Source organism: Danio aesculapii, chromosome 7 (genome assembly GCF_903798145.1).
Source record: "Danio aesculapii chromosome 7, fDanAes4.1, whole genome shotgun sequence".
Taxonomy (NCBI): Eukaryota; Metazoa; Chordata; class Actinopteri; order Cypriniformes; family Danionidae; genus Danio; species Danio aesculapii.
Window position 1 is genome coordinate 27,774,815 of NC_079441.1, and position 27,297 is coordinate 27,802,111.

Below are 27,297 nucleotides of genomic sequence, written 5' to 3' on the forward strand. Positions count from 1 at the left end.
ATCAAATCAGCAGGCTGAGCACATTGTAAAACATCTGAAATGTTGTTTTGGTCATTCTAAAATGCCTTAACCATTTCAGTGTTAGGGTTATTATATTATTAATCACCTCCAGAATCAAGAGCGTCTGTGCTCCACGTCTCACACCTTCAAACACCACCGCACGTTCACTGCATGTGAGGACTGTCTTCTGAGGCGCAAGTCATTTATTAAATGAAGAAAAGATTCACACAGCTTCTCCGACTGCAGCAAGTTCCGTTTTACTGTTGATATTTGCCAACATTTAATTAAGAATTGAGTATTTTGTTGGATGGAAACGCTGCTTTCTTTGCACGTCTTTTATGCAATAATCCTGTTTTACGCATGAAGTTAATACACATTTTTGGATGGAAACATAGCTAGTGATGATGGCCATAAACACAATTTGAACAGTACAGTATATAATACAGTTTATTAAAAAATGTTTTACGAGTACCTCTAATCTAAAACACGCCAAAGGTCAGAGTAGTGCAACAGTTTACCTGGTAATGATGTAGCTGGACATTCTCCCCCTTTGGCCCTCCATTACTGACAGCCCCCAGGCCGAAACATCCCGACAGGAACTGCAGTCTGACTGAAGTTAGCAGAGATGCAGAGTGAAAACTGAGGCCTGTGCGTCCAGCTCCACCTCCAGAGCCTGCCTGACTGCTTTTCTCCTCCATCCCAGAAATCAACACCACAATCTGATGAAGGGCCTCCAGGCGCAACTAGAGAAATTAAGAGAGAAAATAAAACGCAAACATAAAACACTGCAGCTGGAAGCATAAACAGGCATTTTTGGTGTATTATATAGTGTGATAAAATAGATTAATTCCACATACTTCTGCCCGGCTCTGCTGCTGCTCCATGGCTATTATAATGGCCTGTGGGCTCGTGGATACGCTCTCTTCTGGTTCCTTAAAGGCAGGAGCATTTCCAACATCTCCACTGATGAAGTTGACGATGTTCTCGATGAGCGCGTGAAGTCTGAGTGAGTGGTTCAGGTCGAGGTCTGACTCATCATAGGACTGTGAAGAGCTGTAGAAACACTCGCGGGCTAAGCGTCCCCCAAACCAGTCTGCAGAGGAGTCTGGAGAACTGTAGAGGAAGCCTTAAAAACACACAAAAAATATCTGTTGAACAAATTTAGAACAAGAAGACAAAAAAATGCATTATATTACAAATAGTCCTATTATAAGGGAAATATTAATATAGGGGATAAGAAGGGAAGCTATCATATACCGTAAAGCAGTGTTTCTCAATCATGTCCCGGAGGACCACCAACACTGCAGATTTTAGATGTCTCCTTTGACTGTCACACCCATTACAGGTCTTTCAGTCTCTGCTAATGAGCTGATGATCTGAATCAGGTGTGTTTGGTTAAGGAGATATGAGCTCTGTCCGAAACCGCCTGCTACACAGTAGGGACTGTATTTGATTTTAAACGTACAACTCGGCCATTAGAAAAGTAGCTTCTATACAGTATGAATGGAACTCGGACGTACTACATCCGCCATTTTATCATGATCACATGATCTACCCGCATCAGTTGCGCTGCTTCCCTCCCATTCATGAATTCTCTCGCGGGCCATCATGAGATAACACATCAAGCATCGGATGCACACTTCAGAATCTTGCTGAAAGTAGAAGGTCATCCGGGTATTTCTCACATACTGTTTTTTGAATTCTATGAATTTGGACATACTACTCTGCTTGTATATTGTTTTTAGCATACTAAATAGTATGAAAGTATGTGATTTCAGACGCAGCCATGAAAAATCTGTGGTCCTCCAGGAACGTGGTTGAGAAACACTGATAATAACACTGTAAATATTATTTTGCCAATTGTGCATCTAAGACACAGACGCAATAGTTGACTGATAAAATGTGGTAAATCTTAGGTGTAGGGCTGCACAATATATCGAAATACTCGAAACATCCATACATATTGCGATACACACACATACAATGGCTTGGAAAAAAAATGAGGAATTTAATACAAAAGTGTCTTTAGGTGCCGGCCAATAGTGCGGCTTCAGAAAGACTTTTCATGTTGTCAATGTAGATACATGTCAACACACATCTCTGATACCAAGCTGCCATGTTGGTTTTCTGGTCCCAAAATCTGAAGATTTCAGTATAGATGCTGAAACACTGTTTGACTAAGACATCAAGCTATGTTTTGTAGTAAACTGAATGTTTTCAGGTTGATACAAGTGGAGAAAATTGGTGGGGATTCAAATGTTATTGTTCTTTGTTTATACAGTTAAAATGTCTGATTTGTTTTCATTTATTTATTCATTTTCTTTTCGGCTTGGTCCTTATTAATCTGGGGTCACCACAGCAGAATGAACCGCCAACTTATCCAGCATATGTTTTATGCAGCGCATGCCCTTCCAGCTGCAACCCATCACTGGGAAACATCCATACTGTACACATTCAATCACACACACATACACTACTTCCAATTTTAGCTTACCAAATTCACCTATACCACATGTCTTTGGACTTGTGGGGGGAAACCTGTACGAACACAGGGAGAACATACTCCATATAGAACTGCCTACTGACCCTCTGATTAGTTTTATTCAACAGTAAAATATGGCTGCTCACTTTCACAGAAGATGTATTAATGTTTTTTTCTCCTCTAAAAACTACTGACCATATGCTGGTTATAACATTTTTTATTTAATTTGATATCAAACAGCCCAACCAGGTGCATGTTATTGTACTAAAAGCTAATGGATTTATAGAATATTAAATTTTGTATATATTATGTAGAGATTTGTTTATAATTTAAGGTTTTATTGGTTTACAGGCCTATAGTATCCAGCAAAAGTGACAACCAATAAAAAAAGTAGCCTTTGGGTTAATTTGGGTACATTTACATTTTTGAGGAACGTTGATTAAATGTACATAGTCCCTTGTGGTGAAATGAATAAACAAATTAATTAACTGTTAACACTACCTATAATGCCCAAGTACCTAAAAACATCCCATAATCCTTTCTTTTATAACAAAAGCCCCCACAAAAATTTTATCTGGCACAAAGTTTAGAAAATAGAGACGAGAAGCATAGCTAGGCCTGTCACAATAATCAATATACCGAGTTATTATCTTGGAGATGCCCAGCTATTTTTTGGCATTGCAATTTACATTTATAAAATGTACTAATAACGTTAAAGCCATTTTAAAATGACATTTACATTTTACCTTACCAGTGTCAAAGTTTATAACTGGACATTTACCTAATAGGATAATTAATAGTAATAATATATATATATATGTATAGTATCGCAACAATTTCTGTTACAACATATCGTACAACAAAAAATCCTTATTGTGACAAGCATAGCAAGCGCAAAACATGTCACCGAACTACCACAAACTAAACACTGTGTGAGGGTCTGAACAGAAAACCTGCCTTAGAGCTTGATTCATGGAAGAACATAAAGATGTAATTAATGACTCATTGACTAAAGTGTACAAAGATAGACTCTTGCACAAACCCACAGATTAAGTACTGTGAGCCCTACTGCTAGAGACTAAGAGTTCTGGGGGAGGAGCTGTTACCTCTTTTTTTAGGAGTGAAAGCTAAATCCAGATCCACATTCCTCCTCGCATTCTGAAACAGGTCACAGCGACATACAAGTTACATAACTGCATTTCACACAGTCGTACAGTAGGTAAAAAGGGATAAGATGTGTGCACGTGTAACAGATCTGACCAGTGAGTAGCCCTCCTCATCAGACTCTGGCTGGGACAGATCAGACTCGCTCCTGGATTTTGTGAGCCTGCAGCTGGGACTGCTCTGGATAGACCGACTCTCTGCCGACAGACTCTCGCTTCTACACACAAAAAGGAAAACAAATAGCGCCTGTGCGTGAACATCGTCAAGACTTAAATAGAAATGAACACCACTAATGAGCAATGTTTTTCATTTAGTGGTGTATCAGAGGGCTTTGATGTTAATTGCAATTGGGGCAAAGTATGAATAATTAATTAATTTCCTTTTTAATGCCATGCCTTGTTCATGGTAATTTCTGAAAAACTTGAAGTTATCAAAAAGTTCTTAAAAACATTTAAATAAAAAAATTAGATAAAAATGTAAAAATGCATTCACAGGATTCCCACTCCTTGAATGGACTTTAAAAGCACCTTTAATTTTAAATCAAGCACCTTCCTAATTCACACCGTCAGCATACACTGCCTGACAAAAGTCTTGCCGTCGACCTTGTAAAAGCAACAAATAATAACTTGACTTTTAGTTGATCATTTGGATAAGTGGCAGAAGGTAGATTTGCAGATTAATAATCTGTTGAACTACATCCCAAACGTCACAAACACTGCAGAGGACCTATTTGAACCTGCATAAACCCAAGATTCTCACAGAAATCAGTTAAGTTTGGTGATGTAAAAAAAAAATCATTGTTTGGGTTTACATTCAGTATGGGGGTCTGAGAGATCCGCAGAGTGGATGGCAACATCAACACCCTGAGGTATCAAGACATTTGTGCTGCCCATTGCATTACAAACAACAGAAGAGGGCAAATTCTTCAGCAGGATAGCACTCTCTCTCTCTCTCATACTTCAGCCTCCACATCAAAGTTCCTGAAAGCAAAGAATTTCAAGGTGCTACAGGATTGGCCAGCCCAGTCACCAGACATGAACATTATTAAGCATGTCTGGGGTAAAATGAAGGAGGCCGCATTGAAGATGAATTCAAAAAATCTTGATAACTCTGGGAGTTCAAGCATTTTTAAGGACCTATGTTTGTTTTAAAGTACTTTCCTGGTCTTAAATTCATTTGCTGAATGCTGCATTCAGCTAATTCTCTTTTTTTGTTATGGATCAGTTAAACATCTCAGAATAAAACCATTGTTTCTTTTTAATAAATACAGTACAATTCAAAATATGCTTCAACGTATCAAATAAAGCATGACACAGGGTTCATACACATTTTTACTACTAAAAGTCCAGGATTTTCCCATGACTTTTCAAAACTTTCAGGTAAATATTCATGACCTAATGTTTCTTACAATGTCTACGTCCAAGTGGTAAATAATAAAAAAAATGTATGTTGAAAAAAGAAATATATATATATAAATTTTAAAATGTTAAATTTATTACAGCATATCAAAAATATGTGACAATGTAGTTTATGTTTATAGTTAAATCTGTAAAATAGTTCTTAGAAAGCATCTTGTCTATGTGAAAGTATTTTAGAAATGTTGGCTTGAGTTTTTATAAGACTCTCATAAAAATAGTACAAATTAGCCTTTAGTAGTAATAGAATCTTCCCTTTGCAGTTAGAGATTGTTTCTGGACACCACACTCAAAATGAACTACAATGAATGCGAGTGAAGGTGAGGCGAAGCTGAAACTGAGTTGCTTTACCAAACGTCATGTGAAGAGACGAAATGCACTATTGTATTTAAAGTTTACCCAATATTATCATCTCAAATATATTCAAGTACACAGATATTTGTTAAAAAAATTTCCATGACTTTTCCAAAACATTTAAGGTTTATTTGTTTTTCCAAAACTTTTCCAGACCTGGAAAAAGCCTTGTCAAAATCCCATGACTTTTCCAGGTTTTCCAGGACCGTATGAACCCTGATGACAGTGGTTCATCCCTTTTTAACAAATATCCACGTGTAAGACTTAAAACACACCTTGTAGAACAATATGTTCATAACTAGATTTAAAAACAGTGAAAAAGACAAACATTCAGGTCAGCTTATGAAGGCATTTCAAAATTAGGTCAGTACGCAAGGTGCAACTGGATAATGTGAATTCTGGAAAAGTAGGTCAGGCATTCCTGTGCAGGACGACGGTGCGCTGGAGCCGATCGCAGAGGTAAGTGAGTTCACTGATACCTTCAGGCTCCAATGATAAGGGTTACGACTCAAAAGTTGTAAGTCATGCTTACGCTTCTTTAATCAGCTAACTGTGCTTTATAAGGGTGACGCCACTCACCTCGTCATAAACCCGCCTCCGTCCTGGTTGACCCCACCTGTCAGAGGCTGCTGATTTATGTGCTGAGCCAGCGGTGTGCTGAGTGCCAGGAGGAGCATGGCACAGCGGTGGATGACGGCATTGCAGGAGGTGGTGTAAAGATCCTGTCCCTCCTGAGGAGTCGTGCTGTTGCGCCGCTCTGAACCGGGCTGAGGAGGCTCTTCCTGCACGCTCATGCTTCCGGTTCGGTCCCGGTCCCTTCCTCGTACTGCTTCTCGTGCTGATAGGAAACATTGAAAGATTTCTGTGTCCACCGAGACATGAGACACAGAGCGGCTGGGTTAGGGAAGCAGCCAAAAAAGCATTAAACTGTTAATAAAAGCAGTCTACATAATCAAATGTGTTTTTGTAAACACTTTTGTTCAAAGGTTTGCAGACTTTTTTCCCCATGAGGATGCATTAATTTGATCAAAATGACCGTGAAGACATTGATGTTACAAAACTATTCTTTTGCAAATAATAATCCACTTCATATACATTTAAATTATCAAATACACAGAAAATAGGAAAAGTTCGATCTAAAAATGAAAATGTACTCAGCATTTACAACATCAGTTTAACATTGCACAGTTTATTTCTTTCGTTGAACAAAAAAATGATATTCTGAAAAACTCTGAACGCCAGTAAAATTTGTAGTAAGGAAAATAGTATTACAGTTACTGAGAACATACTTCAAAATATCTTCTTTTGTTTTCAACAGAAAACAGTTTAGAACAGGTGGAGGGTGAGAAGTGAGGTAAATATTGTAAAATAGCACAAAATAATACAACCATAATGATCTAAAAGAAACTGCCTAGACAAACTTTTGAACAGTAGTATAGAGTATGTTGTGAGATGTATTTGAACAGGGCAAATCACTGAATCACATGTCACTGAAGTTATTATTTAGAATATCTTTTAAAAAAAATAAAGGAAATAAATTTAAATCATGGATATATATATACTATATATATACTAGATATCGCATACGGGCCTTGAGGATACGTCAATGCTGTCGCCACATTTGTACAGCGCTCCCAGGACAAATGTCATTCAACCTCACTTTTCACTAGTCACAACCTCACATTCACTAGTCATGACTAAAGCCAATCTGAAGAGGATGGAATTTAGCGCTGTGTACGGGTGTAGTAACAAGCAAACAAAGCACTCCTTCCATTAGACAACACTAGCATAGGCAACATATACTATAAATATATATGATCAAGCATGATGTTGTTTCTTTGATGGATATTTGAGACTGTCAACTGAGATATAAAGGGATAGTTCACCCAAAAATGAACATTCTTACTTTTCACTCACGCCTTACTGGTTCTAAACTTTTATGAACTTCTTCCGTTGAACACAAAACAAGTTATACTAAAAATATTGGAAAAAAAGCAGCCACTGACATTCATAGTAGGAACAAAAAAATACTACGGATGTCAATAGCTGTTTTATTTTCAACATTCTTCGATACATTTTATTTTGTGTTTGGAACAAGTAGAGGGTGAATAAATGACAGAATTTACATTTCAGGGTGAACTATTACTTTTAAATGAGTTTGTTCCTATTAATAATTGTATAAACTTTCTTGGGGTTTTATCATGAGAGATGAGATACAAATATTACATCAAAGTAACAATGTGACACTCAATGCCACTCAAAAGCATCAGGCAACCCCAGCATAAGCACACATACACGCATGCCTTGCACAAATGTGGGTGAACTCACTTCCTGCGGTCATGACCTCGTGTTCTCTTTCCTCCTCCTCGTCTTCCTGCTCCTGATGACCCTCTTCTCGTTCTCTTTCCCGGTCTCTCTCTTCCAGTTCAGCCTCCTCATCTATGGTCCGGGTGAAAGAGTGTTCCTGAGGGTCCATCTCCACAGAGTCCACATTATCAGAGATCTGCAGGAGCATAAATGTCTTTATACACTGTACAGTGTGATTCAAAAGTCAGCATGAAACAGTTAGTCTTCTTTACATTCAAGTGAAACTGCAATTGAAAAAAAAAGTATGGGACTTGATTTCTTTTTTCATTAGGAATTGAACAGACGGTTGTGTTTTGCTATTGGTCCATCTCATTTTAGTGACAGGTAGTTCCACCCTCATTATATTGAAGATATCATCAGAGGAGAGATGCTGCTTAAATTTAATTAATTCAATTTAATTAATTAGAAAAAACTATAATATAGTGTATGGACAAATAATTCATAAAATAATTATGCATTTTTCATTTAAAAAATAAGAATGGTAAAATCTGACATCATGGTGACTTTAATTTCTAATAATACATTCCATCACTTTGTATTTGACTTTAATTTTCAGAACGGTTCGTTATTTAAAGAAAATAACAATTTGAACTTCCATTATTGTGCTTTTCATTAGTGCATCTTTCACACTTTTGGTGAACCCTTTAAAACAGCCATTCCAGTTCAAATGCTTACTGATATACACATCGTTGAACATGTACACAATGATTTCATCTATTTAATATAGAACTGCAGGTTATCTATGCTTGTATATAATAACTTCAACTGTTATAAGTTATTAGTAACTATTAAAGTTTGTAGTCACTAATAACAGGGTTTCTGCAGGTTTCACAAGTCAAATTAAAGATTTGTTAAGACCTCTTTTTTAAGACCATCAAGAATGAAATTTTAGATTTTTATAGGGCTAAACGCTAAGGATTTTTTAAAATGGCCCAGCAGAATTAATTTTTTTACTTGCCCAATCAAAAAACTAGGGACCAAGCACCTACGAGGCATAGGCCCTATTGGAATTGCTCTGTTTATTATTGACATTATTATTATTCAAATTATTATTCTCTAAATTGAATCACTTAACATCTAAACATGCTCAAACTCATAAAACTTGGCACACGTGCCAGAAGTGGCGAAAATGTATGTTTATTATAGGTTTCGGAAATGGGTGTGGCAAAAAAAAACAAAAAAAAAAACGCTCAACAGCGCAACTTATGCAATTTTGACGGAGTGGCCCCTGAGCTACATTTTTACGCATACAAACAAAAAAACGGCACACACAAACATGCCAATACCTACAAAAAAATCTCTTGGAGCGAAATCTCAAACTCAACAGGATTTATAACTTCCTGTGCCAGGCGGTGAGCCTGGGTGCGAGGTCCCCTTCATTGCTGCTTGCAGCTTTAATTCTAATTAGTTATTTCTTAGACACATTTTAAATAACGCGTCAAAACAAGCAGACCCTAGTTGTTTACATGCTAATAAAAAAAACTCTTTAAAAATAAAACAAAATGTATGCACAACAGTTATTAACAGTTATTAACTATTATTAATATTAATTATAAATAGAGTATTGCCAAAAGTTATTGAGATGTATTGTTGGGGATTGGATGTGTGTTGAATTGATTGGGTACCTTTACATAAACAAAGGAAAATTAAGACCCGTTTAAAATAATTTAAGATCTACAAGACAATAGCTGTATCCCATTTCAGAGGCTGCATCCTCCGAAGGAGGATTCCAAGTGCGCTGCGTCATCACGGTGTGACGAAAGCGGTCTCATTTTAAAAAAAAATTAGAAGGCTCCGTCAAGCACGGCCTAAAAATGCATCCTTCGTTTCCCAGGTAATTGTGCGCTGCTAACAGCAGGACGGTTTTAAAAGAAAACTCTGGTTTAAATGTATGAATTGGGTTTATTTTACTTGGATATGTAAAAAATAAAAAGAGTATGACATGTCTTACAAAAGAGTGATTTTATAGACAGTTTACAGTTCACCTTGTCTTGCCTTCAGATCGCTTAAAATAAGTTTTAAAATCACTTTGAAAAAAAGTCATTACAAATTTTATCAGCGATTATTAACGACAGCTGTAACGGTTGCCTGGTGACGAGATCCGTCCTCTGTAGGCTAGATAGTCTCATTTCAAAACGCTCGGTTCAGCATGTGTGGAGTCCGAAGAACTCACCTTTAAAGTCTGCATCTTTCGCAGGATGCAGCCTCTGAAATGAGACACAGCTAATATTTCAGTGAATTTAAGACTTTTTAAGGCCTAAATTTAGTTTTTGAAACTTAAGACATTTTAAGACTTTAAGACCCCGACCGAACACCCTGAATAACCTTAACTTTTCAGATTTTGATTGAAATACAATAATGTGCACCTTTTCTAAAGCTGCTTTGAAACAATAATTATTGTGAAAAGTGCTATACAAATAAACTGGAATTGAATTGATGTTAAAGCACAAGGAGGACACAACAGAAATAAATCAAACTCTTTTTTGCAAATGATATAATTTGTGATGAAAAGTCATACTCTGCGTTCTCTTGATGACGACCGGGTCTGGATGAGTTCCATGTTCTTGCAAGCCAAGAGGCGATTCCGCACCTTATAAACACTGCGATACACTTCTGCCAGCAGTTTACAAGGCTGATATCTGCAGGATGACAGAAAAAAAAGAGATGCTTTTGTAGAGTCAGCAGTGTCCTATTCTCCATAGTTACTTAGGACATGATTTTATACCTGCCCTCTCCACACGCCTGTCCCAGCAGCCCTGTGTGCTTCAGCAGGACAGCAAGTACAAAACGGGACACAGTGTCTAACAGAGCCTCGTTCGGCAGTGATGCGCTGTCCCAATCTGCACAAACACACACAAATAAACATGCACATGAAAAAAAAAAAAAACTGATTGAATGTATAATGCAATCAAAGATTTGTACAAATTCAAACTGATGATGAAATAATAGTGAAGACATCATTTGCCCCATAAAGATCTGGCTTATGACCAGTTGTAACGTAACAGTAGATTTTATTAGACTATGACAACCTTGAGGTAGTAACTGTGGAAAAACAAAACGCATCATTGTTACACAATAAGAAACATGACTAAGCTTTAATACTATGTCAGATACACAAATAGCTTTATTTAAATAAATAAACCAGTGGTTCTCAAACTTTGTTCACCAAGTACCACCTCGGAAGAAAATTGTCTTTAAGTACCACCATAATGACTGATATTGAAATACAGTAGCGTAGTAGGTCTAACTAAGCAGTTAAAGCTCTGCACAGTTAAAAAACATGGCTTTTTATTATTGTCCGCCACTTTAACCATTGTAAATAGTTTGAACATTAAGACTGTACTGTGCTTACAGGAAAAAAAATAATAAAACGTCAACGTTTAAATTCAAATGTGTTTTTAAAAGACAATTAAAACTTGTACTGTTCTTAAAACGTTTAAAGAAAACTGCTGTACTTAAACGTTAAGTATTATCATAATGTAGCCTATTCATCAAAACCTGGAAATGTTCCTTGGACTTCATAAATATAGGCTATATGTCATCATATCCATATATAAACTCTTTTTGATCAATTTTGAAATATATGTATGTGCATATATATAATGCATGTGTATATGACTTATTTGCATATCTTTGAAATCAAAACATTAACTTGTATTTTAGATATATGAATTGGATTTACATGTTTAAATTAGAAATGAAATCTGCCACAACCATATTACCCTGCAGCCCCAGACCGGTAACTCACTGAAGCTAAGCATGGCTTAGCCTGTCAGTATCTGGATGGGAGACCACATGGGAAAACTAGGTAGTTGTTGGAAGTGGTGTTAGAGAGGCCAGCAGGAGGCGCTCAACCTGCGGTCTGTGTGAGTCCTAATGCCCCAGTAAAAGTGAAGGGGACACTATACTGTCAGTGGGCGCCGTCTTTCGGAAGGGATGTTAAACCGAGGTCCTGACTCTCTGTGGTCATTAAAAATCCCATGGATTTTTTCTTCTCGTACAGAGCAGGGGTGCAACCCCGGTGTCCTGGCCAAAGCCCTCAATTGGCCCTTATCCATCATGGCCTGCCAATCATCCCTATCCACCAAATTGGCTCTATCACCATCTCTTCCCTCCACCAATAGCTGGTGTGTGGTAAGCGCACTGGCGCCGTTGTCCTGTGGCTACCGTTGCAAGTGGATGCTGCACACTGATGGTAGTGTGGAAAGACCCCCCTCATGACTGTTAAGCGCTTTGGGTGTATGGCCATACACGAAAAAAGCTCTATATAAATACACATTACATTACATTACATTACATACATACTGTGTGTTAGGGTAGACTTTGTGTGTCAGAGAAGCAAGCGATTAAGCTATACCTGTCAACATTGGGATATAAAAATACAGGATACGCACCCCAACAACTGATACGAATATGGGGAGAAAATTAGCTTCAAATGATAGAATACATAACAAACATTAGAAAATTGAAAATAAAGTAAAAGGTTTAGCCTATTAAAATTAATTTACTGATCACATCGGTGTTAGTGTAAGCATTTAAGGGTTAAAAGTGTGTTCATTTTTTTCTTTTAATTATTCAGAGATTCCTCCGCGTACCACTATAAGGAAGCCTGCGTACCACCGTTTGAGAACCACTAAAATAAACAATTGAGGCAAAGCATTAAGACCTGTTGACACCAAAGAACAATAACTCTAATGCAGTGTTTATTTTGATTATGAAAATAAGGGCAAAACATTTTTCGTTGATAAATTGTTTTTGCCCAAAACTAATACAAAACAGAGACTACATCAGAATGCAATATTACTGACAAAAAAATACGATTAACAAATGAAAAATATAGACATATAATAAAAAAATTAAAGGGCCAACAATTTTAACTATTTTTCAAGATTTAATATAAATTCTTTGTGTCTCCAGAATGTGTCTGTAAAGTTTCAGCTCAAAACACCCATCAGATTATTTATTATACCTTTATAAATCTGGTAAATGGAAGCTGTTTTAACACTGTAGCTGTTTTTGTTGCCTGTGCCTTTAATGCTAATGAGCTGGTTCTCCCCGCCCACCATTTCCATGTGCTCATCACAGCCATAGCCTTCACTTAGACAAACAGCTCAGTGACAGACAAGAATGAAGCAGATCTCCCTTACTAGAGTAAGAACTTTCACAACGGTTATTTGATATATCTGTTGTGGAGTTAATTTTAGCCTTTCTGAAACGATGAGTCACATACAATGTCGTTATAAATTTCCCTTGTGCACGCATACATGTTAGCTTTGCACTGTTTTTGCACTGCAAATGTGACAGGGTACACATAATTATCCACTGCTGTATGGATTTCCGTTATGTTGATGTACAAAATAAACCTGATTTAAGTCCACAAATCGGGATTGAAGCGTCTTCCTTCATAATTGTATTGACGCTATGCGGCTGTGGTGATGAATTACGTAGCAATTTTACTGTATTACAAACAAGCACTGTTTTATAAACGTGTTAAACTTGTAAAATTCATTCTTGATCACATTTTTTTTTAGGGGCTTTTCACCTTTATTGTATAGGACAGTAGAGAGTATTGACAGGCAAGCATGGGGAGCAGAGAGAGGGGAATGATCGGCATAGGACCGCGAGGCGGAATCAAACTCGGGTTGCCGTGAGCACCAGAGTGCATGTTTTAACACATTAACCACTACACCACTGGCGCCGACATTCTTGATCACATTTAATGTGGATTGATGATAACAGAGAGCTGAACAGATCTTTTAATCCCGGTTGCTTTGTGCACGTCCTGTCTTGTTGATATGATTATATGCGTTACCATGGAGACATGTTAATACGCGGTTGTCAATCAATTCAGTGGGTGGGGAAACCGCACTCCTACGTCAAGTTGCGGTGGGCCTCAAAAAGGGAGAGATTTGGATCCTATTTTAACATCAGGAAATAAAAATAACAATAAAGAAAAAATAAATAAATAAATAGACTTATTGTCTTTATATCACCCCAATATGACTGTGGACACACTATACCTATACAGAGTTCTGTCCAAACAGCTAACAAAAGATGATTTTCATCATAGGTGCCCATTAAATAATAAAAAAAAAAACATTAAAAAAAGCATACATTTTTGTCATAATTCACTAGACCACCGGATTGTGCTGTTCATTTATTAAATGAGCAGATCAGAGGGCACGCATTCAGAGTTTTCAGTCATGTTACTGGTGTACCAGACCTGTTAAATTTCTCATTGTTTTAAATAGGCAATGAACATTTTTCATCCTTATTTTTATTGACAAAATGAACACTGCAATGATGATATATATATATTAAAATATTTATAGATTTTAATCATTTAAATGACATAAATTTAAACAAAATATTTTTTAAAAAAATCAGAGTTTACATCACATAGAGAGCAAACATTTAATGTGGCAGAGAACAAAACTACAATATAACAAACATTATCGTGAGCTGGTGTGAATGCTAGTTATTAGGGCTGCACAATATATGGTTTAGCACGGATAACGCAATGCTGAAATTATAATTGAGCAAGAGCAATAATTTAGAAAACATGAGATTTGTAAATTTAAACCATAATGGAGTAAAAGTTTATCATCATATTTTAATAAACTATTTATAGAGTAAAGGCTATAGAGTGCTATTTTACATTTTTCTGTTTCAGAAATTGGCTCTTTATTTTAAAAGCAATCTTTTTTTTACTTTTGTATATGCTCTATTGCAGAGGTGCCCAAAGTTGGCCCACGGTAACCTTTGATTTGGCCTACCGTCCAATCTGAAAAGAGAGAATGATGGGAAGGTGGTTGGGGCGAATACCTTTAACAGAGATTGTGATTTCAAATATAACATAACCTTTTGGTTCTTTGTTTTATTGCTGAGCTACAAAAAAATCCAACAGAATTCAAATGCTTCAATAAATCGGACTTTTAAAATTTAAATACGTTCACTTCACAGGACAATGCACATGTCATTGGCAGCAAATCAAGGCAAAGGCTCGACTAGTGTATTCAGAATTGAACTCCGTGTTATAAAATGGCATTGTTTATGTTTTCTAGTTATTTTTTTATATTAGCAAGCAAATTAGGAAATTACCCATGGTAAATTTAATGTAATACGGTTTGAAATAAATATATATTCAGTTTGGTATATATTCGGCCCGCAGCCCTCAATCAAGGTTGATTTTTAGCCCGTTATAAGAAAAAGTTTGGGCATCTCTGCACTTTTGTATTTATTTATGCTTTTAAGTGTATTATATTTTATGCATAATTCACTCGAATACTAATCCCAAATCAGTCTAAATTAAAGATTTTTTTCCCAAAATATAGCTATCTAAGCCATTTGGTGAAAATACATGCATATCACAATATATACTGCAGAAAAACAAAATATGTCTTATTTTTCCAAAATCATGCAGCCCTATTAGTTATTGTTACGATGAGGAACAAGTCAGGTGTACTGGACCATTTTTGAACCAATTAGATTTTAGTGTTGGTGGGTCCATGAACATACCAAAAATAGAAACCAAGTTTTTAAATTAAGTTTTACGTGCGATTTTACAAAAGCCTCAGTATTATGTTCTGTGTCCTACCCTTGCTGATGGCATAGTCTTGCATGTTTGACCACAGGCTGTGTGTGGGCTCTTTAGTAGATCCAAGAGCCAAATCCACCAGCACACTCATGTCAGCACGCAACTGACAGTCAAATGGTCTTTGCTCTTCATTTCCACACAGAGCCACCTCCAGCAGAGAGCTAATGCATGCGTCTGAAACACACATACACAATTTCTTTTAGCTTGAACATTACCGGTGGCGCTTGCATCTGTTTTTACTTCTATAAACGTGTGGTCACCTTAGCCAAATTTAAGAGACATGTTTTTGTATATGGTTCGAAGAAGTCCTCTTATTGAGGTCACATTCAAACCAAGCAAATTTTGTTTCACCTTCATAAGCAACAACCAATCTTACAAATTTCCAATGAAATGTTTGGATTTCACCAGCACAATGTTGTTTAAACTATAACTACACATAACAAATAACTAAATATAAATTTCAAAGAGCAAGAATACACATGACCATAAGACGAAAAATATCTAACTGAGAAGTAATATGTGTGTGCATACCAAGCTGTGGTATATCAGTCTCTAGGCCGTTACTAAAGAGTGGTGTTTTGAGCCAGTGGGTGGTGTGCTGTTCCTCTGCTGAGGGTGCTGCTCCCTGCAACATTCCTCCAAGGCAACGTCCCACCAGCAAAGCAGCGGTGCGCTCCAGATCCACCAACCACACCCAGCTCTGCGCTGGTCCTGACACACACACTGGATCAACCAGATCTGGAGAGCCTACGGAGAGAAAACGGCAGGAAAAAACTCCTCAACGTATGAGTAATCATACAAAGAAAAAATGTGCTAATTCAAATTAATATTACTGATTTAAAGCTTAAGAAGTTGAACACAAATCATTCTTGTGTGCAGAATGACCACTGAAGTTGAGCACACACCACAAGATAATCGGTCTGATATTGAGCAGATTATCCGCTTCCTAAAGGTCCTAAAGATTATATTCTAGTGGTGTGAAGTGTACATCTGCTCAGAAGAACATCAGAGGTGTTGTGACCAAAAGTCATAAACATTAAACATGATCAGAATTCTTGATAGTGTTCTTTTGAATCTGTTTAAAAGCATTTGACCACATGTGTGTTTTCGTCAATAAAACAATTAGATAAAATACATTTTGGATTTTTTTTTTGGAAGTATTGAACAATGAACTACTCATTTAATACCCTTTTTATACCTGTTTTAGTCCAGTTGTGATCATACAAAAATGTATCTTAATAACAAAACATTAGAAACAGGGCCTACATTCACCAAAATGCAAACCCATAGATGTACACTTATTGTACATTAACTATAGTATTTTTATTAACATAGATATTTATTTTAGAGTTTGAATATATGTTGTCTATCATCATCTTTATATTCATCTATAATAAACATAAAATTACATACTGCCTGGCATCTATTAATGCAATTATTAAAACCCCTTAATTGTCAACCCCACTTTGAACACAGACATGAAAATGACATTCAAGTATAGTACATAAAATATGCATTTAACAAAAAACTGTTCTAGCCTTAAATTGACAGATAAATCAAAACTAAATATCTGAACAAATTATATTCCATATTTGAAGCGGACATCTCAAAAACTGAGCTTAGTAAGATTTAGTTTGGTCCCAGAACCAAACATGACCACCAGATGATATTCTAGTATACACTGATTATACAAATGCGCCCCTCAAGTTGAGGAATATGAACCATATTGTTTTTCATACTATAGACAATATTTATTTGTATAGTAGAAATAACTTTCTAAAGAAGTATGGGAAGTTTGGTGGATTGTGATTATAATTTTGCCTCTAAAAACGTCCACGTGGACTGCTGTAGCAAAGCAATGCTTTATGATTTTGAGGAATATCCTTGTAGCAAATTAATACATAATTATTGCTATGTAATATCTATAAAAAAATCAGACATCAGTAGGGTCAGACAGAATTTACAGACATTTTTAGATATTTCTGCGCAGAATTTTGTAAAAAAATCTGCGGATTTATGCGGAATGATTTTGGGAGTATCATAATTAAAAACTTAACTGAAAAAAAAATAATACCTATAATAACTTTAATTTAATGTTTACAATGCAATTCCAACTAGATTCACCTATTTTGGTAAACAAAGCAAGTCTATCATATAATATATCTATACTTAAAGACAAAAAATGTTACTTTACTAACTGTATTTCTAAATAAATCATATAAAAATTTTTGTATTTGTTCATAATATTTCTGAAATTAATTTAAAAACTGAATAAACATAAGTTTACACACATTTACACAAGTAAATAAATAGACTCAATGATGGGCTAAAAATCTGTGGAATTCTGCACACGCAGATTCCATGTGGGCCACGAATCATAAGAGTCATTCATGAGTCATGAAAACTAGAAATTTTGATATGGAATTTGTCATGATAGCTTTATGTTCTGACTACAATATTATGATTTAATGTAACTATAAACAATTCCAAAGGCTGAAGGGTGACAGTAAATGTGTTTAATCTATCACTCTTCTTACGTAACAAAAATTTAGTAAAATGTGTATTTAGAGGTCTTAGATTTTTCCAACGATATCACATCGTGACAAACTATATAAGTATTTAATAGCAAAAAAAGTGATGTAAGTTTAAGTGCCAGAGTGGCGGGACAGTGACAGTTAAGGGGTTAAAAACTATTGTGCGTTTTGGGCATGGGCAGTTGGTTATAGGTGGTTATATACTTCCAGCTCTGATAAAAACAAAAAACAACTCAAAACACCTGACGATTATACTGAAAAATTGAAAGTGAAAGTCTGACCGTGTAGTGGCCACTGCAGCTCCTGCTCCTCTAGAGGTGTGGCTGCGGGCAGGAGTTTATTGAGACGGTCCAGAGGGGGAAGAAGGTCTAAGAGGAAGCTGAGCAGAGGCCGTGCCACCCAAACAGGCAACAACAGCAACGACGTCACAATCTGACACAACATACTGCCCGCTGCTGACATGTAGATCACATCTACAACATCCAGACAGAAGCAAAATTAGTAGGTTCATTAACATTCAAGTGGGTTTAACTTAAACGCGTGTGCTCTCGCATACCTCGCAGCTTCTCACGCACGCTGCCATTCCCAGAGCTTTCTCTCAGAAGGGTTGCAGAGCGATTGAAGATATCGGTTGCGTGAGGGAGTAACAACTGCAGGTGTTTATGGAGAAGCGCCACACTACTGGAGCCCTGAAAAACACACAGACTTCTCAGACTCAATCAAATAATCATGTGGCAATGCGTGTTTGGTTGTGTGTGTACCTCTGTAACAGAGTTGATGTGGCAATAGGCCAGCAGTTGTTTCTGCAAAGAGCAGAGCAGTTCATGGAGGTGTGCTGGTTGGCTGCTATCAGATGAAGATGTTCCCTGCAAGATCTTATCACTGTTTTTCTCCAGCTCTCCAAACGCCTGGTCCTGTGCAGTTAACACACAGAGAAATTCTGAAGAACAGAATGATGATCTTGGGCATAAACATAGCGACAATGTTAAGACTGGGCCATAAGAACGAAAGGCAGGGTTTCTTCATGTGTCAACGAGTTAAATTTAATGCTTTAGGACAATTTTAAGACCATTATGAATGAAATTTTAGACTTAAACAGGGCTAAATGCTAAGGATTTTTTCGAATATCCCAGTTAGAAATGATTTTCACTTGCCCTATCAAAAATGATTAAAATTTTATTCATTTAAAACATTTTCTAATATATTCATTCACAAGTCCTATAACCCTTACCAAGAATAGAACAAAACATAGCTGTCAATTACTTCAGTCTACAATAATAATAAAAATAATAATAATAATAATAATAATAATAATAATAATATTACATAATTAATAATAAAAAATCTAGGTCAGTATCCTTAACAGTAAATAAATGGAGAACTTTTAAAGCAAATATTACTGTAAGGAAAGTAATTAAATGATATGTTTTAAATAAAAAGATAAAAGTTTAATTGAGATTGGGATTGTTGGTGATTGTATGGGTGTTAAGGGCCAGATTGGGTAGCTATACATGAAAATTAAGACCTGTTAAAAAAAGATTTAGGACCTACAACACAATATTTCAGTGAATTTAAAACTTTTTAAGGCCTAAAATTTAGCTTTTGAGATTGAAGACATTTTAAGACCCCCGCGAATACCCTGGAAAAAATTCAACACTAACTTAACTGACATAAAAATGTTACATACCTGATATAGTGTTTTCACTAGACTAAAGTTTACCCAAAAATAAAAAGTCTGTCATCAGGTACTCCTCCACTTGTTACAAACCTGTTTAAGTTTCTGTCTTCGGTTTTGTAGATCAGAAAAGAAGACATACTTAAGAACGTTGGAAAAACATCAACTGACTTCCAAAGAATTTGTTCCTGTGAGTGAATTTCGATGGTTGCTTTTTTCCAACATTGTTCAGAATAACTTGCTTGGTTTTCAACAGAAGAAATAAATGCATTAAATGTCTAGAACCATGAGGAAACAATTAATTTTCAGGTCATTTTTGAGCAAACTTTGCGGTTCATGCAACTTGACACCGAAATGTGTATCAGAGATTGCATGCAATATACAGGTTTACCTTCTCAAATCAGTTTACATTCACTCAATACAGTGTTTACGTTGATAAAAGCATTATGTGAACCACACTGAACAACATGATAATATTCTGCATGCCTCTGTCCTCAAAAACATACTTATGGGCTGATAAATCACAGATAAACAATATTTGACGTAAATACTCATATACAAAATATTTACCACAAAATAAATGGCAAGAAAATATGCAAAGAAAATATAGAGTCTTTGTAGGTTGTAAGCAAAAAATAAATGAAAGCACATTGACTAACAAAAAAATCTGAATGTTATAATAATAATAATAATAATAATAATTATTATTATTATTCCTTACATTTATATAGCGCTTTTCAAGACACTCAAAACGCTTTACATAATGGGGGGGGGGGGGGGGATATCCTTATCCACCACCAGTGTGCAGCATCTACCTGTATGAGGCAACGGCAGCCATATTGCGCCAGACCACACACCAGCTGATTGGTGGAGAGGAGACAGAGTGATGAAGCCAATTATGATATGGGGATGGTTAGGAGCCATGATGGACAGGGGCCAGTGGGCAGATTTGGCCAGGATGCCATGGTTAAACCCCTACTCTTTTTTGGAAGGACATCCTGGGATTTTTAACGACCACAGAGAGTCAGGACCTCGGTTTAATGTCTCATCCGAAAGACGGCGCACAGCAGTAACAACCTAACTTTCCCATGTGGTCTCCCATCCAGGTACTGACCAGGCGCAGCCCTGCTTGGCTTCAGTGGACGACCATGTGAGAGTGGCAGAGAGCTAGCTGCCGTTAACATTTAAATCATTTGTGGATCATATTTTGGAAAAGTCACAGGTTTTGAATCCTTTATGAATCCACTAGATGCATGACAGCAGTCATTAAATCGACATATGAGACACTGCATATCTCATCAACATTCAGTGTTCAGTCTTTAAATAAAGCAAGCTTGGCAATTAAATGTTTGCGCAACATAAACTCAGTATTATTCCTATTATCCCCAGTATTATTACTTATGCGTGGGAGTTTGGATTTTTGTCGCTTTCTTCCTCTGTCGCTCTCTCTCTCCTTGTCATTCGCTCTTTGTCCCTATCTTTTGCCCCATCACCTTTTGTTCCCCTTTTCTTTGCCTTCACAGGTATCTGCTGATTGGGTCCCGAGCTTGTCACTCCTCTATAGGGCGTTTCCTCGTGGACCAATCATGCTTCGTTCCGCTGACTTTAAACTTGACCGGCACGTCTTGTTTGCTGTGCTGTGTGTGTCTGTGTTGTCTACGCTCGTTTTTGTTTCTGTTTCTGTATTATGATTTGTTCCGTGTCTCTGAACTAATCCAAATAACTGTAAATTAAACATGGATTGAGCGTTTAGCATTCCTTTTTGGGGAAAAAGAAACAGGTTAACAAGTCGCGTGACATACATTTTGTCCGTAGTTAAATGAGTGTTTAGAAACATTAGGTAATTGGGTGAGAGCCACTTTTTGTATTTTTGTTTATTATTTTAGCGAGTGTACTTTATTGGCATCGCATACACTGAAGGTTTTTATTTTCTTTAGTAAGTTTAGAGAGAAACCTCTTGTTCTAGTTTATGTGGCTGTTGGTTTTGTTTAGTTCTTTGCTTTGGCGCCACTCTAGTTCCTTTTTTGTGATTGCTTCTATTTATTTTCAAATAAACTGTACAAAGCTCATACATGCTCTTTTGTTGGCTTTATCATTTTTCCTTATAGAGGAATAAACAATTTAAGCATTAAGATTGTCTGTCCTTGTTTATTTCCATCCATTTTCTTCAGTAATAATATAATTTATTAAAAATGTTACGTTTTCTCTCCCTAGAAAACTTATTAAATCGTAAAAGCAATGTTTCTATTTAAAGAGCCCCTATTATGCATTTTTGAAAATGACCTTCCATGCAGTGTGTAACAGCTATAGGTGAAGTGAAATATCCAGCTTAAATCTGAAAGTGTACCGTGTTTAAAACTCAAAGTGGTTCAAATAAATCACCGCTGTAACAAGTCTAGCTGTGTCGGTGTGATACGTTGATTTGTTGCATGCGCAGACCCAGGAAAATTGAAACCCCCCCCGGCCCCGCCCACAAACACTGCAGAAAGAAAAAAAAAAGAGGAAGACAAACACTGTAGCAGATCCCGGTAGAATCATGTCGTGAAGACGCTGTGCTCTGAAGTGTGAGGGAAAGTTAGTGTTATTTGTGATAGTGTTATGTTGATGTACCCAAAGGTGAGGCTGTGAAGAGTCAGTGGTTGAAGTTTATTTTTGCAAAAATACCTCAGCATTATAGCCCCAGCCTTGTGCTGTGTTCCCGTCATTTTTCTGATGAGTGCTTCAGCAATCTACACGCTTACAATGCCGATTCATCAGCCGTTTATTAAAGGAAGAATCAGAAAAGACCATTGATGTGTAGTACGTTGTCAGGATCTATAGAGTCCACGATTCATGATCAGTTTCTTCCTCCATTTCACAAGTGCAACTAAGTGCGATTAAAATGGTTGCCACCTTGTTTTCTCAAGCTTGTAATTATGTATTAAATTGTGTTTTGTTACTTGTAACCGCTCCACGCGGCTTGTACTGTATCTGGTTTACTCTTTATATTCTCATATCGTGTCTAAAACCATGTTGAAAACTTGCCGCATGCCACTTTCTTTACAGATTTAAATGCGTTTGTGAGCTCGCGGTCTACTGCTGTTTGTCGTTGCTATGGCCCCCGTCAGCTGTTCCTAAACACGTGCGGCGGTCAAGTTTCAAAATAGTTCAGCTTCTGCCACTGTGTGGATTAATACTAAATGCGTCACTGTTTTTACTTATTGTGAAGAAGAGAGCAATATGCTGGTGTTTAACATGCACTCCTGATTTGGGCTCACACATACACTTTGCACTCTGACTACTTCAACAATGTTGATAAGCCATGGTGGACATTTCTCTCTGTCTCGCATGGAGCGCAGTCGACCAATCACAACAGACTGGGTTATCGGACCAATCAGCGCAGATTAGCATCGCACTAAGGAGGGGTTTGGGAACAAATGAATCTCTAAACGAATCAAATGGGAGTCGTTGGGATAATTAGGTAAAAATAAATGCAGATTATAAGACAATGAAAGTGTTTTTCGACCTTGCATCCAAATCAGCCTGTTGTTGGAGACCCCCAAAACCAAAATATGACCTTTTAAAATGCATAATAGGAGCTCATTAATTTAATTTTGAAATGATAGTTCACCAAAAAATGCAAAATATAATAAAATAAGAAGAAAAGGTAAATCGCTACCAGATTCCAACATTCCAACAAGTTTTTTCTTCTTTGAACGAGCGGTGAATTTTCATTTTTGGGAGAATTTTACCTTTAAATAAGCATTTGCCTAAATGTGTTTCTTTAATGTATACATGCAAATCATAATTAAGAAATCTCTGCCAAGAACTGACCGTGTAAAAGCCCAAGTTCCTGAGTAGAGTTTTCATGAGGATCTCTGCCAAATGTGTGTCAGGATGAGTGTCAGAGTGAGTGCCAGGCACATGTGTGGAGTCGGAGGGCTGAGCGGGAGGTTCAGAGGCATCTGGAGGACAGCTGTACCCCAGCAGAGACGCCACATGAGTGTGATCCTGCAGACTAGTAAGGATTATGTCCAGCTGCATCCTCTGTGACAGAAGAAAAATACACATTAAACTGACCATGACTGATTCCTTTGTAAATTAACTTCTATTCTTTATAAACAGGCACCTGTCCTTTGGAGAGGCTCTCCCAGCGGTCTGGTCCTTGAGGAAGGAGTGAATGCAGTAGCTCCATTCTCTCTCTCAGAGGAGGCAGTAGCATTGTTGCTCCCACAGAGAGAGTCTCAATGACAGCCTGCAGAACACAAACATTGATCAGAGAGAAATGCAGGCAACATCAACAAATATGTGAAAAGCAACTCAAACCTCCTGGATTTCATCTGGCACTGATGCATCCATCAATCGGAAAAGCAGATTGCGAAGAGGACGCGCTTGTCGGCCCAAGATGCTGGTGGCCACGCCCCCTGCCAACGCTAGAGCAAGGTGATTGGATAAGAGCCGTAGACAAAGTTTTAAGAAGTTATGATGCTCCCTGTTGGCAACAACAAACAAAGAACACAATTTACTCTTCCAGTTGAGCAAGGCAAACACATTCAATATTTAATTCAATGAAATTAGCAGCAGCAATTCTCCAGTTTTAGTCATGTCAGGTGACATATTGAATTATATGCAGATAAAAAAAATTTGCTGTGAGGAATAGACGTACATCTTTACAACTGGAAGGACTATATAAGCCTCCTACATCGTGTAATTTTAACTTTATAAAGTTTAAGTACTGAAAGACCAACTGAACATTTTTTTTAACTGTTTTTATTAAAGTTTATAACCTCCTAGGGCTCGAGTATCCACATACATGGACAGCACATTTTAGCTCTTAAGTGGCTATTTTAAATACTTTGTACGTCTGTAACAAAATATAAAACATTCAATGTCATCCTGCAACTGTTTTGCAGCATGTGAAATGTCCCAAACACTATTTTTAACTGTCTAAAATGGAAAGAAATTTGTTTTTTGTTGGTAGTCAAAGCAAGTTTAAAACAATTTCTATGTTAAATATGCATTAAAAAAACCTCAGGCAAAAGTGTTTAATGTAAATTCGGACCACGAGTCCACATATATGGACATAATTTTTCTCTAAAAGTACATTGTATCAAAAGATGATACTTAGGTTTTTATTCGAATTAGGTTCAAATAACCCCAAATAGCGAAGAGAAATTAAAAATGCATGTAAAAAACACCTTGGGCCTTAAGAGGTTATAAACATAGTTTATAACATTTACTTAGAATGTTTACAATCACACAAAAGAAACAAATAGATAGAAAATAATAACTGATAGAAATTATATTAATAGATAAATAATAGTGACAGTGACAAAAAAAGACAGGGGGAAAAAAGATAAATAAATAAATAAACTTCAATATAAAAGCAATAACTATGACAAAGACAAAGCCCCTGACAGCCTTTCAAAGATCAAGTAAGTATGTTTCAATTAATGCCCAGGTCTGTTGGAAAAAGTCTGATTTCATCTGCAGTCATTTTCTTAAATATATATCCGTTTCAGCTTCTGTGTCCATTCTGTCAAAGCAGGTTGGTGGGTCTTCATCCAGTTCACTGTAATTATTTTCCTAGCTGTTATTAATAATATATGTAGTGCAAATAGGTGAGACTTACTGAATTGATCAGGGGGGGGAAGCCATAAAGCAAAAAAAATACTGGGTGCATTGGTATGTCACATCCTAAAACTTTACTAATCTCCGTTAACCTCCTGCCAATACATTCAAAAATATGTGAACATAGTCCCCCACTTCTCCACAATCTCTCCAGCATTGTTATAATTGTATAGAACTATTGAATTTGGTGACCACTAATGGAACTCTGAAAAACCTCATCTTCATCTTCCAGTCGAACTCCTTCCATATTTGACTGCTTATACCCTCAGACATATTTGCTCCCACATTTCATCCTCCATTATAGTGTTTAACTCTAATTCCCATTTTCTTTACCAACTGAACATTAAATATGCTACTACCACAACTGAAGTCAATGGTGGTTGGCAGAATACACACTTGGAAGATGGAAAAGGCAGAGGTGGGATCTCATTGTTGATGCCATCACAGTATCGTTCCAGAAATGAGCGGAGGTGAGAGAAAGTGCTTTCTTCCAGGTCCACACAGTACGGCCGATGCCAAGCTACCACCTGCCTGTAAAAACACACACAAGATTCTAGGCTGCAACAACTAATTGATAAAATTAATAATGAAATGGGTCAATGAATGCCGCTATCGATTAGTTAGGCTGCTCAAACACAGCCAATCAAGGGAACAGAACTTGTTGTAGGGACACAGGGTTACAATGTAACCTGCTCACCTAATGTTTACGCTTGTAATGTTTAGGTTATTTGCAAATTAATAACCACCTCATGTTAACGTCTGAATCTGTATCTCATTTCGAAGGACTGCTACTGTCCACCGGAGGTTGGATCAACCCGTGGGGCTGAAATATAATTGACTAGAGTGGCATTGGCAGGGTTAAATGGCCAAACAAAAAAAACAGACGTACCGCACATTTTCAAAGCAGAATAAAGTTATCTGACCTCAGCATCGTCTTTCAGATAAACAAGAATGTTCACTTAGCATGTTTCTTAAACATCTACAAACATTTTATGGTATTTTTATGCTTTATAAGAGTCAAAAACTTGCGTACAGCACCTTAAAATGGCTCTAAGAAGACAGTAACCTGCCTGCTATGCAAGACTAAGGCTATGCTTTTGTGGCATGGAAGTAGCCTACCACAGTAATCTTCATCATGTCAAAATGCTATAGTTTAGCGAAAGTAGTATGGAATAATGCAAATGCTTTTGTTTATACCATTTGCTAACTTCGGGACATTCGTGTGAGATCAGTTCAGTTGTGACTTGCGAACATCACATTGTGCAATCATCTCAAAAGCTGTAGTGATCATTAATTAAATGGTGCTACTTAAGAGCTGAGCAGCGTACGTTTACCTGTTGTTCTGATTTCTACCTTTCTTGTTTAAAAATTAAATACATGTTGTTTATTTATCATTTATAATTTTGATATTTCAACAAATTCTGCTGCTTAATATCTTATTGTCAGCATGTTTATGTTCTAATTTCATAATGCGAATATAATAGGAGTGCAACACTTGCTTTGCCTTTAGTTTATTTAAATTTTGGATATTTATTGTATGAAAACAAACTTTGTTCTCATTTAAAGTTTAAAATGTCAAAATTAAAGCCCATTAAATTCTGTATGTAGCTTTTGTATTTTTTAAAAGTATACTTTCGTATATGCATTTTTTTATCCGATTAATAAAAAAAAAAAATCACTATCACTATCAAAATAATCATTACTTACAGCCCTAGTTACGTCATACTTCATATTTTCATAGCACTTTATACAATATAATATAATATAATATACAGCTACCCAGAAATAAAAAAATAAAAAAATTAGTTGTGCAAATTTCAATTCAATTTGATTACAACCTATTAGGTGACAAAATGGAAAAATATACTCAAAAGAAATCAGACACAGTTAGGGGGAAAGGGTTCAACAGAACCGCTAACCTGTCTCTCGGGAGGGCAGTCCAAGCCAGACTGTGGGAGGTGCCAGCAGAGATCTGCTGAATGGCCACTCCATCTAAACCAATCACCTTTTTAGGTTTGGTGATGGGGCCCGTGGAATTCCCTTGACCGCACTGACCCATGGAGTTATTTCCCCAGGCATAAACTTCATTGTCTGCAACA

The 27,297-nt window shown here is 36.7% G+C and overlaps 1 protein-coding gene across 7 annotated transcripts in view; it reads right to left on the reverse strand.

Moving 5' to 3' along the window:
- The window catches only part of herc1 (HECT and RLD domain containing E3 ubiquitin protein ligase family member 1), a 106,176-nt gene that overhangs the window by 62,206 nt on the left and 16,673 nt on the right, over positions 1–27,297 (reverse strand). For 6 of the 7 annotated variants that reach the window (XM_056461514.1, XM_056461518.1, XM_056461512.1 and 3 more), the window contains exons 10-27: positions 27,118–27,289; positions 25,595–25,729; positions 23,894–24,059; positions 23,697–23,822; positions 23,402–23,614; positions 18,675–18,827; positions 18,470–18,602; positions 18,195–18,386; positions 15,911–16,126; positions 15,380–15,553; positions 10,508–10,622; positions 10,301–10,421; positions 7,744–7,918; positions 5,995–6,277; positions 3,743–3,863; positions 3,589–3,640; positions 858–1,126; positions 519–743 (exon numbers count right to left, since the gene is read on the reverse strand). In XM_056461514.1, the coding sequence (XP_056317489.1) occupies positions 519–743; positions 858–1,126; positions 3,589–3,640; positions 3,743–3,863; positions 5,995–6,277; positions 7,744–7,918; positions 10,301–10,421; positions 10,508–10,622; positions 15,380–15,553; positions 15,911–16,126; positions 18,195–18,386; positions 18,470–18,602; positions 18,675–18,827; positions 23,402–23,614; positions 23,697–23,822; positions 23,894–24,059; positions 25,595–25,729; positions 27,118–27,289 (3,041 nt within the window). The remainder of the gene's footprint in view (positions 1–518; positions 744–857; positions 1,127–3,588; positions 3,641–3,742; positions 3,864–5,994; positions 6,278–7,743; positions 7,919–10,300; positions 10,422–10,507; positions 10,623–15,379; positions 15,554–15,910; positions 16,127–18,194; positions 18,387–18,469; positions 18,603–18,674; positions 18,828–23,401; positions 23,615–23,696; positions 23,823–23,893; positions 24,060–25,594; positions 25,730–27,117; positions 27,290–27,297) is intronic. The other variant, XM_056461516.1, reaches the window with a different exon arrangement.